Raw genomic sequence first — 19,967 nt, forward strand, 5'->3', positions numbered from 1 at the left:
AGGAACGGGGGCCCGGCCCCGATCCCGATCGGGGCTGGGGCAGCGGCCTCGCAGTCCCCCCGTGCCCCTGCTCTGCTCCCCGGCTCCCGTAACCAGAGGCGAACAGCGCTTGGGGAGCCACTGTCCCGATGAATGCAGCTACGGGCTCAGAGAGGTGCTCGAGAAATAAGCTGTAACTCTTCTCTCCAACACCATGGCAAACCTGCAGCAAAGACGTTTTCTTTCTTCGAAGCGGTGAAGAGTTTAGCGCTGCAAACCCCTCGCTGTCTAGTGCAGTCCAGCTCGTTGGGTTTTTTGTTTTTGGTTTAGTTTGTTTTTTTAATAATAAAAAATTGTACATTGTTCAGATAATACGCAAAGGCTGCTTGGGAGGTGAAGGAGCTTTGGCTAACACCAGAGTGATGTACAGTGTATACGCTTCCAGACGGCCTCTTTCCCGTCTGCAGGTTTAGCCAGGGAAGTTGCTTTTAACGCTCTGTATAAACCTAACCCTGGGGTAAATAATACCTGTGTTCATGGAGTGGCGTTCCAGTTAATTAACTACAGTTAATGTTTTGTATATGGCAATTTTTGCTTTTTGTCACTCTTTAAACTTCTCTGGCTTAACCTTGTTCTCAGATCAAACAATTCTGTCCACACACACTAACCTGAAGAAGGTAACTTGGAGATGTTAATCTAAAATAACTTTTTTTGTTCACATCTGAAAGCTTTAAGAAAGTAAATCTGGGTAAATTAAAGAGTAGCAGCACTTCCTGGAGTTTATTGGAGCTACATCTGGCAATGCCTACACACTGAAAGTAATTAAATTTAAGTGACTGCCTTTTGAGTGACATTTTCTCAATCAGCCTTTTATAACACGGTTAATTAGACATTAGAGACTAAAAATAATGGAAACCCTCCTCCTTTATTTTAACAGCAAAATGCTCGGCTTCTAGATCAGAGAGAATAAAGATGAATGCAGAAGAAGATGCTCTGCCCAAAAGCAGCAAGAAAAAACCTAAACAGATCTTGTCAAAGTTCAATAACTTATTTTTTATGTGTTCAGTAAACAAAAAAACATGAAATCCTTCCCTTAAACCTACCAAGCTGCCTGCAGACACCAAATAATAATAAGCTCTGCTTCTAAAGTGCTTAACACAATCCATGAAAAATCATACCTGTATGCATGCATCATTTGTACAAGCATACAATTTCAAATTGTAAGAATGAAATAGCAGTGAAAGATTAATGAAGCACTGTTTATCCACCTAAAAATTAACTGTCTTCAAAACATATTTCTTGTCTTTATTTATCGTATTGCTGTAAGAATTCACTTGTAACTCCTGAATTATTCATTTCTAAATCTTTTGGCTAAAGAGGTAATAAATCTTAGCATTGGTAAAAACAACTGTAGCATATACCACAGGAATTTTCTACTTTGTGATTAAATGGAGTGTTTTCTTGTTTTCCTTTTTTTGTTTACTGATCATTTATCTCTTGCACTGTAGCTTGCTTTGCAAGATGACACAAACAATATTGTATTTAGCTTTGCTCTTCTAAAAAGTGGGGAATAAAGGACTTACAGTAGGTCAGTTCAGATGAGCCAAATGTACTGATCTTGGGGACTAGAAAGCACCACAACCAGCACTGCCCTGGGCAGCATGTGTACTGATATTGCCTAAATGTCCCCTCTGCCTCTGAGACCACACCAAGAACCTTGGTTATCTGAACACCACATCTGGTCAGGGCTAGGCAAATAAAACTGGCTTGGAAACAAGGTTGTTTCATGGTTACAGAGTAAGTTTTGCATCAACTTTAAATCTCTCGGCTCTGCTGCAAATCCTGGTGACTTCCAGTATAACATGAACTCTTTTTCCAAAGTAGTAGCAATGCCTAGAGTTACAGGAACAGAAAGTTTCGTTTATATCAAGGATTCAAACACAATGCAAGTAATTAATTTATATACACAACATGGAAACAGAGGTTCAGACACTGTCATTTTATGCAGTGATCTCCTAATAATATCACTGAGAATTTTTTGAAATAACAGTACCCAGCCTACTGCCTTCAGGGAACAAGAGACTGACAGTTAAAGCAATGTTAAAACCTCAGTTCTTACCGCTCATTCTGTAAGCAGCATAATTCTCTTTGAAGCAGCTGCAGGATACCTGCATGAAGGAGGGGTCACTATCACTAAAGGAAGATGAAGCCCTTATTCAAACAGAAGAGTGGTGAGATGGTGAGTAGCAGCATTTTATAGCTGCTACTGCATCATATGACACTGACTTATGTATACAAAAGTCTGTATTTAGGTCTAGGAAAGAGAAGGCAGAAAACTGTACGAGTAGGGGGAACATGCCATGCAACACATGCATACTTATCCAAAATATCCCAGCCTGCATGTGTTGTTCAGAGAGTAACTGCAAGTCACCATACAGTGTATAAGTAAATATCAACTTCCTGTGCTTCAAGGACATGTTGGGGTCATTATGCCTCTCACTACAGCACACAGCACATTCCTTTGGGACTTTGGCATGTCAAACAGCCCTCACAAAAGCTATGGTACTGAGGGCTACCAGACCACATATGGGGTAGGCAATAAAAATTAAGGAAGAGAGAATGAATTTAATATTTTCTTAATTTGCTCCATTTCTTGATATACTTACATGCGAATATCACATGATTTCCTGCACCATCCATTTTCCTCAAATAAAAAATGTAATTCAAGCTGTCTTAAATAGATGGGATCTACTGTTAACCCCCCAAAAAAGAAAAAATTAAGAAAAAAAAGAAGTGGCTGTTTCTGTCAAGATACTTTTGCTTTTCTGATCACAAAAGCATGCTTAACATGTTCAGATTCCAGAGACAGAAAGCAAGACAGACATTTTTCAACAGTGACAGAACTAAATACTTGTTTACTAAGAACAGTTTAAAGAATTTTGTGAATCAAGGAATATTTTGTAATTTTAACTCCCTTAAACAGCTATTCAAAGTTTAGCCAGTAGCCAAATGCAATAATACTGTTAAATAAAAGACAGTTGAGATACCAGAACTTAAACATTTAGAGCTTAATAGCAACATCATAATACAAAATTAAGAATAAAAATAGGCATTGTTATAGTGAGTATGTATTAAAGATACTTTTGTGTCATAAGGACTTGGCCCAACAACTCTAATAAAATACTCTGCAGTGTATATGTTGCTGAACTGTAGACAGTCATTTGAACATCTTGTAAGTTATAGGGAACCCCCTACCCACACATATTACAAAGACTATTATACAACATTCCATATCAAATGCAAAATCACATCATTATAAATTATTATTGCTATATTAATTTCAAAAGTACAAAATTGTTAATTATATACAAAAAGCTTCCCCAGAATTTTGGTAATTAGCAGAACATTTCAGTTTCTTTAATTGCTTTCATTAGAGTAATTTTTTCATTTTATTAACACCAGATGCAATAACACAATGCTAAAAATAAACATGCATTATACAACAGATTTATATTTTTCAAAAAATGTTCATTACAATTAGTGTACAATTAGTGAATGCACATATAACTCTTTTCCCTCACCTTTAGTGAATTATTTTTTGAAACAGAGGAAAGGGAAGGAAGAAAAAACCAAACAATGCAATTCAGCACCAGTAGAAAGTCAGACCTTTAACATTTCTGTATATCAAAAACATTTTATCTGTGTCACTAAACAGGTAAAGTTTACAATATTGTCTCATTTGAAGATGTATTGGTTTATATTTACAATACTTTATAGTCAATAAAACATTTTAACAATATTTAAAAATTGCTTAAATTCATAAAAGTATTGCAGAAATTTAATACATTTACTTATTTTAAGTATATACAAGGAAGTACACATAAAATTGTCCATGTTCATCTGATGAACTGACAGAGTAAGGAACCATCTTACTACAGTTTGCAAAACCCCAATTATTTGAAGGCAGCTATCATTGAACATTCAAAAATCCTTAGTTGCCATTTTCTTCTGAAAACAAAAGTTCCAGTAATAAAATTTGAGTATGTAAACTAACATGTTTTTGCTATCAGCAGAAAATATATTCCCACAGGCATATTTAACAATGACAGTAATGATTTTGTAGAAAACTGTTAAGCTGTAGCAGATATAGTAATTTTCAAATATCCAGTATTTTAGCAGCTCATTGTGTTTCCAGTTAAACCTCCTACAGTGCTAAAATACAACAAGTGAACACGTAAGACATTGTTAGAATTTTAAAATCCAATTTATTTTTGGCATCTAAAGCCTCTTGTAAAATGTAGCCAAGTAACATTGCCTTCTGTTGTCTGAAAGCCATTACCAACCAAAGTACACACTGTGCTTTAATCTCCAAATAATTAGGTACCCAAAATTAAGAAAAAGTAATAGAAAAGTAAAAAGAACAAAATAAAAAAATATTGCACAGTCACATTACCTAGAAAGTAAAGTTGATGTTAAAAAGCCCTAAGTGTGGATGATATAAATTATCTTCCATATAAAAAGTATAAATATCTCTTAAAATACAGCTGCAGCTATACTTTAACACCACACATTATCTGAATTCATCTGTTAATGAGGTAATAACCAAGTCTCTGACAATGCTTTTCTTTACTGAAAATATTTTAGGGCAGCAACGAGAAAGAATTTTTCTAAAAATATTTCTGAATCAAGAACAGCAATGTGTGCAGCTCTCCCTATGAGAGAATCTGCTGTATTGGGTAATGCATTAATCACATTATAACGAACCAAATTACATTCCTTATTTTGAAGAACTGGCAGAAGCAGGTTCTGGATCATTTCAGCATAAATTGGTCCTGTAGAGAAAAAGAAAAGTTGTACTGTGTGACTTGCTAGAAACAAACACAATTCTTTGACCTTGAACTCAAAATGAACACATTCCAGAGTAAGAGAAGTAATGGAATGTGTTATGCTGTGGTTCCTTTAAGATAGAACGTACAGAAAGTGTAATTTCCTCTAGAAATGTTGGAAAAATAATTCAAAGCTATGCATTTTGGTATTTGTACATTTATTAATTTATTACATCACATAAAAGTTGTTTGTCAATATATAATACTAGAATGCAATTGTGCTAGAATATCTCAACAGTAAGTACAACAACTGACCCTGATTGTGGAAAAATTACCTTTTCTTTCAGTGCTATTATTAAGTTGCAGCTAAATACAGCCCAGGGCTTGATGCTACAAATTGATATCCTCAAAAAATCAGTTTGTCCTCCCTGTTCATGGAATAGTGCATCAAAGGCTGTGTCTATCTCACCTAGCTTTCCAGTGAAGTCAGTAAGCTAGAAACCTGTTCAGTCTCATCTCCATCTGCATGTAATAACAGGACAGATACAGAAAGCAAGTCAGCCTCCTTGTGGATTTTCTCTCTCTGCTACTACAAAGTAAGCCCCGAGTTTCTAAACAAATAATAGAGGTGCCTCAGTTAAGCAGCCAAAATTAAACGGGAGTAGATTGATACGTGTGAGGTTTTAACCTGAGCAGTTTGTTTCTTTTGCAGGATATTTATTACCTGATTGTTTATCCTTTAAAGCTGTTTTACACATCTCAATGCGAGCAGAGTGATAAGGAACGTAACGATCCTGTAGAGATCCTACTAACACAATGTTTTTGAAGTAATGAAGACCTACAAGAAAAAAGGTATCACTTATAGCAAAGCCTTTGATCTATTACTACAGAATAATTAAACATTTTACAACTGATATTTGGTACTAATTTATTAGAGGATCTTGCACAAAAAGGGAGAAAAACCAATTACAATAGGTAGAGCTACAAAATAATAAGATGTTTGGTAGCAGCCTTTCCTCTGTACATATTTAATACACATGGCCATGGCTCAGAGTTTCCCATTAAACTGAGTATGGTTCAAACCTTCATCTTGTTTCTTTTGAATATAGTGGTTGATTTCTGGATATACAGAAGAGAGTAAAGCCTAAAGAAACCATCACTTAAAGAAACCTAAAGATGGATAGTGCCTTGTCTTCACTGATGCTTCAGATAATAGCTGCATTAGAATTCATGCCTAGCACCAACATATACATGATATAACCCACCTAGTGCAGGTGCCTCTGTAAGGCACGGGCTCACTGTAAAGTTTAACCAGTTCAAGCACAGGTGCAGAATCCACCCAACACAACTCTGAATTATTATGAAACCTTTATAACCAAACTGGATTTCCTACTCATTGGACAAGCATGCTAATGATGCAAAGGTAGGGATCTCCAATAATGACAGAGTTACAGCCCTTAAAGACATTTAATAGTTACATTTGCTCTAGAAAGCTGAATCAGATTGCTGGTGCTGTCCATCTGCTTTAGGCCAAACACAATGGAGCACTTTAAGAAAACAGTTTGCGTTAGAACAGCTCCTCCTGAGTATCAGATTTTAGACCTAAGTATCAGCAATCTTTCATTTTGAAAAAGTGATCAAAATCTTCAGCAGGAGCAAAGAAAGTATATAGGGCATTTCATAAGTAAACTTATTCTTCATCCATTTTGGGGTTAAGCAACAGGATGATGTGTTTAACATGAATGTTCTTTGCCAGATTTGAAATCTAGAATCACAAGCCACCATACAACAATGTAGCTGAGACCTTGACCCTCAAAACACCACCTGCTGGATCCACAGCAAGTTTTAGTTTTTGCCGCCTTAGAGATTTTCCCAGATGCAAAGCCAATGTCCAAAGAAGACACCATATCAAGCAGTAACAGATGTTTCTTCATCTTAGACCTCTATTTTCCTATATGATTACAAAAATAAACAGAAGTTGCAAATCATAGCTATACTTCTCAACAGTGTTGTTAATCTCCACATGTACCCTGGGGTTAACAGACTTATGGAAAGACTTATGTTTGGAATCCCTGTCGAGACCAGTACAAGAATTCCCTGTACTAAGAATGTGAAAAGGGGAATCGTGCAGGTTGGGGAAATCTCAAATGCCTCTTACTTTGTGTCTGAGAGTCAAGCACAGTCAATGCTGTACGCCCACGGAGTCAAGAAAGAGATGGCAGGACAGAAGCAGGCTTTGTACAGATCGCAAGAGTTAAAGGCACCAACACCTGCATTGTACATACAGTACACTAACTCCGCCCCTCAATGGAAAACTTTTTCCTTCTCTATGTGGGAAGCATAAAACTTACTTTCTTTTCTCCTTATCTAAAATTAGGGATTTTTCATATCTCTTTCTCCTGTCTCCCCCAGCCTTTCCTTCTCCCTCACACCGACCTCAATGAAGGACCTGGAAACAAGATGGTGTATGAGGCTGTGGCCCACGATACAGCTCTTTCCATCTCTTTGGTAAGAAAGAAAAAAGCAGAAACTGAGCCTGAAGACTTTTATATTCCTTTTACCATTTATGGGGAACAAAGTCTGAAATGCACATTATGACTCTTGAGATGACGATATCCAGGTCTTTCAAAAATCTATCATGTAAAGATCTGTCATCAGAAAATACGTCACATTTCTACAACAGAATAATACTCAAATGACAGTGTCTCTAGTCATGTTGAGATACTTACACATAAAACCCATGGAATATGAATTTTTTAAAGCAAATTTTAAACCAGATTAATTAATCTGATTGTCTCTTAACAGGGTCCCACAGTCTTACTCACTTACCAGAGTCTAACTTCTCACATAAGTTCTGTTTACATTCAAACATTTCTTTTCAAAAGACAGCAAAACTAGATTGAGTTCAGCTTTAAATATTACCCTATCATCAACAGACTCACTTTGTGGTAGTAGATTCTGAAGAAAAGGGTAAAAAAACCCCAAGTTTTTCTAAAATCAAAATTTGATCAATATTCCTATCTTACCTATGATTTTTCTACTTGCTCCTTCCTTAGTATTTTCTGCTTCTTCCAATTCCTGTAAATTTTACATTCAAGCACCTCAACAGCTATATGTCAGTCTTTTCCTGCCCATATCTTTCATTGCTTTTAACAAATTCCTGCTGTGACAACCTAGAAATATTTTGATGTAGGAGTGTACCCAGATTTTTCACAGAACAGCACAAGCATCTCTGGCTCCACAACTGCTTGACTGACACACATTCAGAAACACCTGTCAGATGAATCCTCAATGCTTAATGGAAACTATCTCTGCTGGCACATCATCCACTGGCAAAATGCATTCTTGGCCAACAGTTGAAAGAAGGATATTCAACCCAGAGAAAACAATATTAATGATCGAGTATGAATAATCTAATCTGGGATTTAGCTATTATGCTAAGTACAACTTCTCCTTCCTTTATGAAAATGAGTTTTTGTTTTCCCTGACCATCTTAATGAGGTAATAAAGACCATCTAGCAAAAACTTTAAAGCAGAATTTTAGATTTATAGTATACATATATATAAGAAAGGCAGATATAGGAACATGTAATGCTAAATGTGTGAATGTAGTCTAGGTGAATGTAGATTTGCCACAGTGGCTCATAGACAGATATTACAATAATTCCCTATTTATCTGTTGGTATAGTGACTGCACTCAAGTTCTGCTCATTAGTTAGGAAGGAAAGTCTCAAAGTAATATCCTACCTCTGCAACAAAAATGGTTTACTGTTTATTGAAGAATACAGAACTAAAGTAATTCTTAAATGTTAAAACAGAAACAGGAGCTTTTTGAAAATAAGTTCTTTTTCTTTTTAGGTTTCCTATTCACATTTATACACAGTTAGCTTTAAGAGATAGAAAGCATTAACAAAGCTTACCTGCTTTTTTACTAAGTTTATATAAGAATGTCTGTCGTGGATCTGAATGGTCTCGACATGTCAGTTGCAATAAAGAACCAGACTTCTTCCATTTCTGCATAAACCACAGTCCTGCATTGTTAGGTACAACATGAGTATAGATCCACAATAAAATATAAAAACTAATTAAATGTAAGTATAATATGTAAAGTTCATAGCAGTCTCTCAGATATTAATTTTGCTTTCCATGTAAGTGTTGTCAAGCTCAGAAAAATTTTCATTTTCTTTCCTGTCTATACAATGAAGCATGAAGGCCTTTATTTCCACTAATGTACATGTCTGCCCATTGAAAAAAAATCCAGAAAGTGTACATACAACAATGTTAGCCAAAATACACAGATTCTATTTCAATAATTTATATAATACTAGAACATTTTGATGTTCAAAAAACAACAGCCATTGCTTCTCCAATTTCTAAACTGAAGTCATTAAATGTAACTTGTAAAAAGGAAGCAGAATTTTCTCACAGGAATACCACAGTAGAATGTTTTCTATGGTGCTATATTTTCTTTTCTAGCAAATAATAATAGGTGGCTAACTGTTTTTTCAGAAAATCTTGCCTTCCTTGCCATGCACATCTGCAGAAACACACTGCAGGTTGTAAGGCATTTTTGAGAGAGAAAAGAAATCAATAGTTCAGAATTATTTTAATGTATCTTATCCAATTGTTTGGCAGATTAAGCATATTCAAGTTCAGTTTATAATAAATTGAGCAACAGATTAAAACTGGAGTTTATTTATGCTGTAAGAGAAAATCTGAACCAAACATACTGGAAAATACAACAAACACCTCTTGCACACACTTTTATTGATATTTTATTTTTATAACCCTTCTCTCTGCTCATGACAGTGAAATATGCAGTTTGTCAAAATCACACTAATGCAGAAACATGCATGAAATTGCTAAGTGCATTTGAAAGACATGATTTCCCCTAAACTAATATTACTGAAAATAATACTTCACCTGTATTAACAAGAGCACTGCTGTTGTAGAGGGTACCAAGATGTGGTCCAGACAGAGACAGGAAGGTATGAAGTTTGTTGAGGTAATACTTAAATCGATGTCTTGTGAGCACTGAACGGATTATTAAGTTACCCAGTGAGTGTCCAATAAAGCTGTTTAAAAAAGAAAAAATATAACATGGAATTTTATGGCAGGATTTTTTTTTTCTTTTAACAGAGTAAAATAAAACACGTGTCATGAAATGCTAAAAGAACATGGAAAAAAAATTAATGAAAGTTTTCATTCAAACCTGTATTTTATGTTGTACAGCAGGCATAGCTTGTCCATATCTCTCAAGCTGCAAAACTCATTACAAACATGTTCTGAACTCCTCCAGAAATATTTTATACAGCATTTTTGAAAAGCTAACAAAACCAAATTATCTTTCTACCAGCATCTACCACCCAAACCCAAGATTATTTCTGGGTTCATTTTCCTTAGCACCAACTATTAAGAAAATATTTTATGAGCCATGCATGACTGAAAACATCATTACTTAGGCATGTGATGGCACTCAATAAGATAAATATATGAGCATTCCTGAAACAATCTAGTGGAGACAGATTCCAAAGGTAGTCCTAATAGGGGGGAACACCATTACTTAACATGGTTATTTAAAGAACAGAAGCAACATCTCAGATTTGCTTAGCAGATTGACCAAAAGAAGTGATCATCAGCTTGAGCAAGCAAGCAATTGAAGAATACGTCTCTGTCAGGCCAATATTACTTTTAGGTGTTTCCCTGGTTAAGTAATTTAAGGGAAAGATGGATGGGACTCTTGCTTCTTGTATCCATGGATAAAACTACTTAATATGAGATGCTTACTGTCATATACGCAAGTCTATATAAAGCATTTCTTTAAATAGACACTACAAAATTAAGCAATTCTGATTATTATGCTTACAGATCCCTGCTGAGGTAAGGACCACACCAGACTAAGCACTGACTTAAAGAGTATATGGTAGGGACCAGACTCACAAAGTCAGAAGGAAAAAGTGCCTTCCTGCATTACAGATGCAATCCCAGGATATGGTGAAAACCTAAAACCATCCAAAATTATGTATGGTAGAACTACCATTGCTAGGTCACATATGTGCTACAGTATTATACCTCTAGGATCATCCGTTTGCTCTGTATTACTACATTCATCAACAGAAGTGGATAAAAGAAAGCTTCCTGTAACATCTGCATAAAATACAGTGCTAAAAGATTACTTGACTGTTTAAATACTTCCCAAGCAAGAATCACTGCCTCAGAAAATACCAGTTTAAAGGTAAATAAAAAATCCAGACAGTTGGTTATAGAATGGCAGAACCACCCTGAACTCTGAAATAATTATGCATTTCTATGACAGAAAAACGTTTTTGTTCATTATTAATACATAATTTAAGTGTGTATGTATATTCTTCTCAGTTGCTTTTACTACTAGATTTCCAATATTATTTGTATGAAAAATTCTTTGCTTGAGCTTGCTATACTTGCCTAACTAATTTTGAAATGAAAGATTATGTATCTTCTGTGGTGTCAGCACAACAGTAGTGCGTTTGCAAAACAAAACATTGAGCTGCTCTCTTGAATACTAAAATTTAGAACTATTCCCTTGGAGGACATCATAAAAATCCACATAAGAACAACAAAACCACAGATTTCTTGAAGAACAAGTAAATTCCACAGAAATTCAGTTTATCCTGAAGATGATCTGCATGATGTAACTGCTTTTGAGTAAGAGATTGTTTTCTAAAGAAGATCTGAACATTAGCAGAGATACTCTCTTGACAATTCTGCTACAGTTCAATAGTATTTACTAAAATCATAAGGGGATGAGAAACCCTTATATTGTACCATAACAAAGGGCATTTTCTGTGAAAAAAAACCAGCAATCCATCTAGCAATTCTATCATCCCTAAGAGTACAAGCATACCTTATCAAAACTTCAGGAACATGAAAGATCAATTTTGAGGAAAACTGGGAGCTCACAACCAGCTATGTGAATGTACCTCAAAGATTAAACACTTGTAGTTACTGTGAAAAGCCATAGAAATGTAATAAAGGTTACAGTAATACATTATGGTCCAATTCAGTTGCTTAGATGAGTACGTAAGTTTTAAATCTGTTTTTTAATAGAGAAAGGTTTAAAAGTTTGCTCAAATAAAAAATGGCAGGAAAAGGAAAATCCTTCAAATAGGGCCTTGAAAGTGTAAGACAGGAATGTAATCCATCATGGGATGCTCTGCAAAAGCCATGAACACTAGGTGGCAATATTACAGTCTTCTGAATATATCATTAACACAATGAAGTTCACAAAATAATACTTTTTATACATGCTTTATGATACAAGTCTATCAATTCCGATCATACTAGGAAATGAGACAGCAAAACCTCACTATTCTGTGCCAATAAACAAAAATCCTGTGCAACTATAAAAGTCCATGGAAGAAAGAAAAATCAATCAAGATTCATAATCAATGAGGTGCTGAAACAAATAGATGTTTTAGTATATTCATAGCATTAAAAACTTTTTCTTCTTTTCATGACCTAATGTTACTTAGGGAAGAGGATGACAAGCTGATTAATCTACCTGAGGTCAAAGTCCAATACAAGTCGTCAGTAATGTATTTAAGACCTGACATGTGCTAAATGGTTTCTGAAACTACACTATAAGAGCAGGTTTATTCCCCAGCTGCCTGGTTTCCTGAGAGGGCTTTTATCCTCACAGATACTCAAAACTTGAATGGGTATGAGACTGAGCAATGTGACACCCTTCAAAGTTGCATTAACTTTGATGGTGGCATTGGTATGACTGGTCTAAACGACCAGATGTCTCCTAAAGCCTCCTGTGATTCTTTAATAAACAGTTATTGTATAAAGCAAATTGCATTTGTTGTGAATCAAGCTTCCAGCTCATGCTTGCTGCATGCTTGTTGTGAGCACAAAGATTTTGTTCAGAGAACGAATGTGTTAGTGAATTGCTGCAGTAACTGATATTAGCTCTGCAAGTACCAAAAATGTTTACTGAAGCTGGCACTATTCCAGTGGCACAGGGAGTATCTTTTCTCAGTACAGGAATGTAGCAAAGTAGGATTTTGCCATTACTTAAGAGCATGAGCCTGCATTTATCCAAATAAAGGGCAGAATCTCAGAACATCTTTGAACTTCTCAACCTGAGCTGATTTTGATTTGTTTAACCTGTGACAACAATCATCTGCCAGTGAAGCACCAAGTCAGGCCTAAGTTGTTTTAGTTTCAATAACAAGTAGTTATTCTGTGTGGCTTGAACTGTGTATCACTAGAATGAAGTGTGGTGTGGAAGACTGTAGGTACAGGTATCATATAGCAGAGGCTCTCCCTCAATGGTCACTGCAGGAGCACATTGTGTAACTCAGGAGAAAAAGCCAGCATTAGGGATTACAGAGAATGGGAGGGAAAAAAGAGTAAATGGGGAAAAAAGAAAGAGCATATGTGCCAATTGGAAATACAGAAATATGAAATTAATCTATCCAGACCCAAGGCCAAGGAAGCCAGAACTCCCACCATGAACATCATTGTCCTTACACTGAAGCCCTGGGATGCTGATGTCCTACTGCTTAAGCAAGACAGAATCCAACCATCTTAGCATGTTGGCTTTTTTCTGCCATACAAAATCATAGATCTGGAGACTGATGTCTATTTTGACTGGGTTATGGAGCAGCACTTGTAGAAAGAACACTTCCTTTAGGAGATGGGGAGATTTTATGAGGAGAAACCAGCATCATTCAGGACACAGATAACTACTACAAGGGCTGCTTTCTACAGTGGCATAACCAAAATGAGGCAGGAAAGCATTGGCTTCTTCAGCAGAGGATTTCTCAACAGTACTTTCCCAGGCTTTCTGGGTTGTCCCTTCAAGGCCTTGAATAGAGGCACATCTCTTTCTAACAGCTCTCTCATGTAGCTACCAAAGAACTGCTACAGGATTTGTTGGCAGATTTAAGTTTCTCATTAGAAAAGCTTAAGTTGAGAAATGAAAACTTCTGCTTCAGTAGGGCCCAAGACAAGTACACACCTTAAAAAGGAAACTAAAATAAAAATTCATAGTTTTTTTTTCTTTCAAGTGACGAGTAACAAATAAAAGTGAAAAATATCTACAAATTGGAAGTCTTATGACAGAAGCAAACCAAAAGCAAACAAGAGTTCAGGTCTCAGCTATAAACAATGAGAAGATAAGTGCATGGGTTTTCTCATTAGAATCTTCAGACAACAGCATGGGAGAGAAGATGCTGGTGGGTTACAGAACTCTTTTCTCCCATACCAAGGGTGCTACCATGTAGTCTATGAAAAAAATATGATCATACTGTGCTTTTTAAATTTTTAACTCAACAGTTTAGACAAAATTAAGCATGTCAACTCTTGCCTATCTCAAACCAGAAACATTAGTTTAAGTAGTGAGATTATGTTTAAATATTTTAGATGTTTATTCTAGCTGAACAAGGCCTACCAAACATATGTGAATGCAGAAACTTGTCAGAAACACATGTGACTAGAAGGTCAAAAAACCTTCTGGATGTGTAATTTGTGCCTAAACAAATAGATGAAATCAGGTTTGAATTGGCTCCTTTCATCTATTGATGAGCTAACTCCAGCAACACAACTGAGTTAGTAAGGTAGTCTGCCCAAATGGTGCACCCTAGTCTGAGAAAATAAATGCAATGGACAATCCCTGGAAGTACAGTGATTTCACGATTACAAGCCGTACTGACTATAAGCCGCATCTCTGGGTGTCGGCAACATTTTGTTCTTTGTCCATAAATAAGCTGCACCTGATTATAAGCTGCTCTGTAGTTTGCAGCGAGGACCCGCGTGCAACAAAGTTGCCAAATAGTAACAGAATCGCGGGATCGCGGGGTTTACTGGCTCAGCTCGGGCTGTGCAGGCTCGGCCTGCTCGGGGCTGCCGATGGGGCCAGGTGGCCCAGCTCGGCGGGGCCGCTCAGGGCCGGCCGCCGCTGCTGCCGGGCTCGCTCACCCCGGCCCGGTGCTGCTCCGCAGTGGCAGGCAGGGACGGAGCCTGCCGGCACCCACGGCAGCGGTGGCAGGAGGGGAAGGAGCCCCCCGCTCCCGCGGCAGCAGGCGGGGACAGAGCCCGCCTGCTCCTGCGGCGGCAGGCAGGGGTAGGAGCCCCCCGCTTCCCCCACGGGTCGCGGGAATGGCAGCACGGAGCCCCTGCCTCCCCTCCAAGCCGTGGGGATGTTAGCACAGAGCCCCCCTGCCTCCCCCCCGGGCTGCGCTGCCTGAAGGAGGGAGCCCCCGCCTCCCTCCCCCCTCCCGCGCTGCCGGCACTGAGTTGGCCCCACCCACCGCGTAACAGAGTAACCAATTTGTAACAATTGTGCAATCCCAGGTTTTACTGGCAGGTGCTCGGCTCGGCACCTCAGCTGCACTTCCGGGGTTGGAAATTTCAGAAAATTATTCACATATTAGCCGCTCCTGAGCGTAAGCCGCAATTCCGGGGTGGGAGTAAAATTTTAGTCAAAATGGTGCGGCTTATAATCGTGAAATTACTGTAAATGTAAAAGAAAACATGAATGCATAGACTGTGGTAGGCCCTCTAATAAGATGCAAAACATGCTCTTTCGCAGATGAAATCAGATAACATAAAGAATAATGAAATATATTTTCATGCAGCCACCCTTCAACATCACAAATAAGATGAAAGTGCCCTGTAGGAATGAAAATACAGTCTGCCATGTCATACTTGATTAAGGGACTATAAAATCAGAAGGAATCTAACTTCATCCTGGCATAGCACTATTACAGGTTCCTTTGACTTTTTCAAAATACTCTCTGTTTTTCTGCAGAACTCTATTATGCAGAATTTGTGGAAGCACAGGACAGCAATTCCTTAAATGTAATGATTAACCTCTGCCCTAAAACCACCAACAGATGAGTTTACAACATCGTTCAGTCTTCTTTCATCTGGCAATTTCCTCTCTCTCCATTGTCCTCCTTTCCTCTACTCCTCCCCCGTCCCAAACTGCTTTTTCCCATCTCTCTTTTGGCCTGCTCCTGAGCATCACAGTTTAAAACAACCCAGGGCTCTAGTTTTAAATTTATTTCTGTAAATAGTATAGAACAGATATTACCTGATTTTTGAAAGGGGTAGATTATAAATTTGTATATACTGTATAATTTCATCTAAAAGACGATCTGTCATGGAATCAAAATCAGCAAAGGTATCATTCTGTAAAATAAAAGAAATAAGAAATAATAACTGTATTTTCTAATGCAGCAATATACATTCTGCATTCCGTCTGAATTCTCAGTCCCGAGTTTTTCCGATCAGCAGCACACAAATAAAAGCATCGATATTAACTCTGAATACAAACACTACAGCTAGTTATCATAAATATTTCATGTCATTTTCCTTAACACATAATAAAGTGATAGACATTTTACTGTAAGACTACTTTCTTCTAAAACACCAAAACAAATCTTAACATTACACACCCAGCCTTACTTCTAAGCTGTTCTCTACACTTAAGATTATCTGTAGGGAAACAGAAGACCAAACTGCATATTCAGAATTATATCACACTGTCCATGAAATAGAGATGAGACAATTACTGCAACGGCAGTCTACAGTAATACTGGTTTTTCAAAATGAAACAAACAAACAAACAAAATTCTTAAGGTCTTATCCCCAGTTCATAGCTGATTCTCTCCAATGATCAGCAGTAAGAAATAAAAAGAGATAAGCAAAGCCTGCCTAGAACTTTTCAATACAAGTTCCAAAGGATCTGTGCTATAATATGTAGTGTTCAACATATTGGTAAATTATCTGGGAAAGGAAAGAAGGAGATGAAATATCAGTTTGTAGACAAAACTAAATATCCAGAGTAGTCAGATCTACAACCAACCAGAATTTCACAAGAATCTTATACTACTGCATACCTGGGTAATAAAATGGCAAGAAATGCAAACCAATGTTACACAGAGAAAACCAGCCCTAACTATATATGCAAACAATAATCTACACATCTGTGTTGCATATAATCAGCTAAGTTAAGAAAGCAAGGAAAGAAAACAGCAATATAGCATTTTGTGAGTCTGTAGTACAAAAGCATCTTAAATGCCCTGTCTAGTTCTGATCATTCAATTTGAAATGGCAAGAAGTTTCAAGCGGTCCAGAACGGTACCATGGATGAACAGAATCTTTTCACATCTAATTGTATGAAATAATCAATGGACTAAGTCTCTTCAGTTGCCTCCTGAGGGAAAAACTTTACTTGCTCATAAAATATGTGATTAACCGAAGCAGCGAATGAAGAATGATTATTGAGTATTTTTTCCAAAACAAGCTGTAAAGTAAATTATTTAAATTTCCTTGTTTGCAACTGAATTACTAATGTATACAAACCACAGAATTACAGTAATTTCACAAATACAAGCCGCACCAATTTGACTAAGATTTTGCTCCTAAACCGGAAATGTGGCTAATAATCAGGAGCGGCTAATACAACCTCAGAAGTGCCTGCCAGAGTGCCGACCCGAGCAGCTGCAAAGTCGGCATTTTGCGATTGTTACAAATTGCTACTCTGTTGCACCGCGGGTGGAGCCTGGCTGCCTGCAGGCAGCACGGGAGGCGGGGAGAGAGGAGGGAGAGCTCCCTCCTTCCCTCCTCTGTCACAGCCCGGGGAAGAGATGGGGGGGCCCCGGGCCGCCATTGCCGCAGCCCAGGGAGGAGAGGAGGGACCCGGGCTGCCACTGCCGCGGCTCTGGGAGGCAGCGGGGGACCCGGGCCGCCCCTGCCGCGGCCCGGGGAGGAGGGGGGGGACCCAGGCCACCCCTGCTGCGGCCCGGGGGGGAGGAGGGGGGGGACCCGGGCCGCCACTGCCGCGGCTCGGGGGGGCGGCAGGGGGCTCCGTCCCCGCCCGCCGCCGCCGCCCCAGGAGTGGGGGGGGGCTTCGTCCCTGCCTGCCACCACAGGGCAGTGCCGGGCCGTGGTGACCGAGCCCAGTGGCAGCGGCGGCCGGCCCCCAGTGACCCCGCCGAGCGGCAGCGCCAGGCTGGGCTACCTGGCCCCGTCAGCAGCCCCTAGCGGGCCGAGCCTGCACAGCCTTAGCTGAGCCAGTAAACCCCGCCCTGCCGCTGTTCTGTTACTATTTGGCAACTTTGTTGCACGCGGGTCCTCGCTGCGAACGACAGAGCAGCTTATACTCGGGTGCGGCTTATTTATGGACAAAAAACGAAATATTTGCCAACACCCAGAGATGCGGCTTATACTCAGTGCGGCTTGTATTCGTGAATTTACTGTAATCTCAACTGTATGTTATGGGTACAGAAGTAAAAACATTCAAAAAGAATCAGCCAACATTAAGGAGAAAAGTCTGTCCACAGCTCTTAGGCTCAGTGGTCTCAGTGGAATCCACAAATCAGAAAGTCTCACAGCTGCTAACTGACACAAACTATAGGGCTAGAGAAGAGAAAGCCTTGCTTGCTGCCTGTCCAGCCTGTTTCACAAAGCATCCCAGCAGCTACTGCCAGAAAAATGCTAGTGCACTAAATGAAGCTTTTGTTCAAGACACTGACAAGACTTTGTTCTAGTTCATCTCTGAAGTATGTCTAATACAATATGTAATACATACATACACACAGACAAAAAGTAAAAATCGGTCTTTTGTGCTTTGGCAAGCTTACTTCATCAGAAAATAATAAAACTCACAAAAGTTTAACTCAAGAGGTAATTTGATATTTGTTCAGTGTTATGATGTAGATCTTGCAGTACGCTCACAACAGAACAAGCAACTAGAATTTTGTATTTCTCAGATCCTCTGAAATAACACATCTCCCTTTTTGCCACACCAATTTTCACTATTACCATTTTTACCGCTAGTATTGAGCATATTTTATCCACAATCCAAACTGCTTATGCTGGGAAATTAGGAGACACAGTACACACAACAAATTGGTAGTAACAAATGTTACCCCTTAAAATATTGATACCTGATTCCTTTCAGACATAAGAAATTCAATTCTTCCTCCAGGCAGCCCTAGCTCAATGTAAGTCTTCACTAATCTCAGATCTGCACTGTTACCTTCAAAAGAAAAAAAATAAAGAGTTAGATTCAGCAAAGTTAACTTGCAATAAAAGGACTCAGATTACTGAAATTAATCTCTGGCAGAGCTTTATATTTAAACACAGCTAATTGTATTCTCAGCCCTAATTAAAATTCAGTAAGACTTTGAAAGAAACTACAATGTCAAATTAAGTGACAAAATGGTTTATGAAAATGACATTCTATGCAAACACTTTTAAAAAAGCAAGGATGTAGGAAGTCATGTTTGATTTTGTCTTCGCCTCCATCTGATGCACAGCACTGTGAACGTTACATTCTTGGAAACCTAATTAATTTTGATAAAGCAAATTAAAGAACTCGGTGAATACTCCTTCACTAAATTATAGAATTCAGTGAAGGAGTATTTTCATAAAATGAAAAGGCAGAATGAACTCTCAACAGATAAAGATACTTTTAGATACTGTGGTACACAAAACAACAAATGCTAGTTTAACTAGCATCCTGAAGATTTTCCCTCATCAGTAGTCATGGATGCTTTTGAAGAAAGGTCAGACTTTCTGCCTCAATTAGAGAACAGGATTTTTATTTACATCTGTGATTTATAGGAAATAGCTTGTATAAGCTCACCAATTTCATAAGAAAATTCTAACTATGTGGACTTTCCTAAGGCTTCAAACATGTTTTTTTAACAACAGGCTTCTTGGTCAAGTTAATTTTTGTGCCACTTCTATACGTGGATACTGGTGGAGGCCAGGGAAAAAGCAGCCTTGTATTTTCTCAGGCTGCTTTTTCCCTGTCCTCCACCAGTAGCCACATCTACATGCACGAGAATATCCACACTAGTAAGAGGAAATACCTCTTGAGTCCTATTTTTAAAACTACTTAAATAAGGCTGCTTTCTGCCCAAATGAGGAAAAGAAAAACTATGCTGTTGTTTTATTTTTTTTAACTTAGGATTTTGAGAAATGAAGAAGGTGCCTGTGCAGAGTTGCTACAGTCCAATACTCTATTTTACTGCCCTCTTGTGTGCCCTTACATTGAAAATAAAAGAAGTGTCTTAAAAACACACAAAAGCTAGAGGGGATATTGTTTCTTAATATATGCGTCAATATGCTTTGTACTAAAAGCAGGTAAATATATTCAAGCTA

The 19,967-nt window shown here is 38.1% G+C and overlaps 1 protein-coding gene across 4 annotated transcripts in view; it reads right to left on the bottom strand.

The window, feature by feature from the left end:
* Positions 1-2,863: 2,863 nt before the first annotated feature.
* FAM135A (family with sequence similarity 135 member A) overlaps positions 2,864-19,967 on the bottom strand; it is an 82,614-nt gene continuing 65,510 nt past the window's right edge. For 3 of the 4 annotated variants that reach the window (XM_033054788.1, XM_033054786.1, XM_033054787.2), the window contains 6 exons: positions 18,746-18,837; positions 15,886-15,983; positions 9,729-9,880; positions 8,726-8,836; positions 5,530-5,643; positions 2,864-4,811 (listed from right to left, as the gene is read on the bottom strand). In XM_033054788.1, coding sequence (XP_032910679.1) covers positions 4,606-4,811; positions 5,530-5,643; positions 8,726-8,836; positions 9,729-9,880; positions 15,886-15,983; positions 18,746-18,837 — 773 coding nt within the window. In that variant the 3' untranslated portion in view covers positions 2,864-4,605. Of the gene's footprint in view, positions 4,812-5,529; positions 5,644-8,725; positions 8,837-9,728; positions 9,881-15,885; positions 15,984-18,745; positions 18,838-19,967 lie in introns of those variants that run through there. The other variant, XM_042779110.1, reaches the window with a different exon arrangement.

This window comes from Catharus ustulatus, chromosome 3 (genome assembly GCF_009819885.2).
Source record: "Catharus ustulatus isolate bCatUst1 chromosome 3, bCatUst1.pri.v2, whole genome shotgun sequence".
Classification (NCBI taxonomy): Eukaryota; Metazoa; Chordata; class Aves; order Passeriformes; family Turdidae; genus Catharus; species Catharus ustulatus.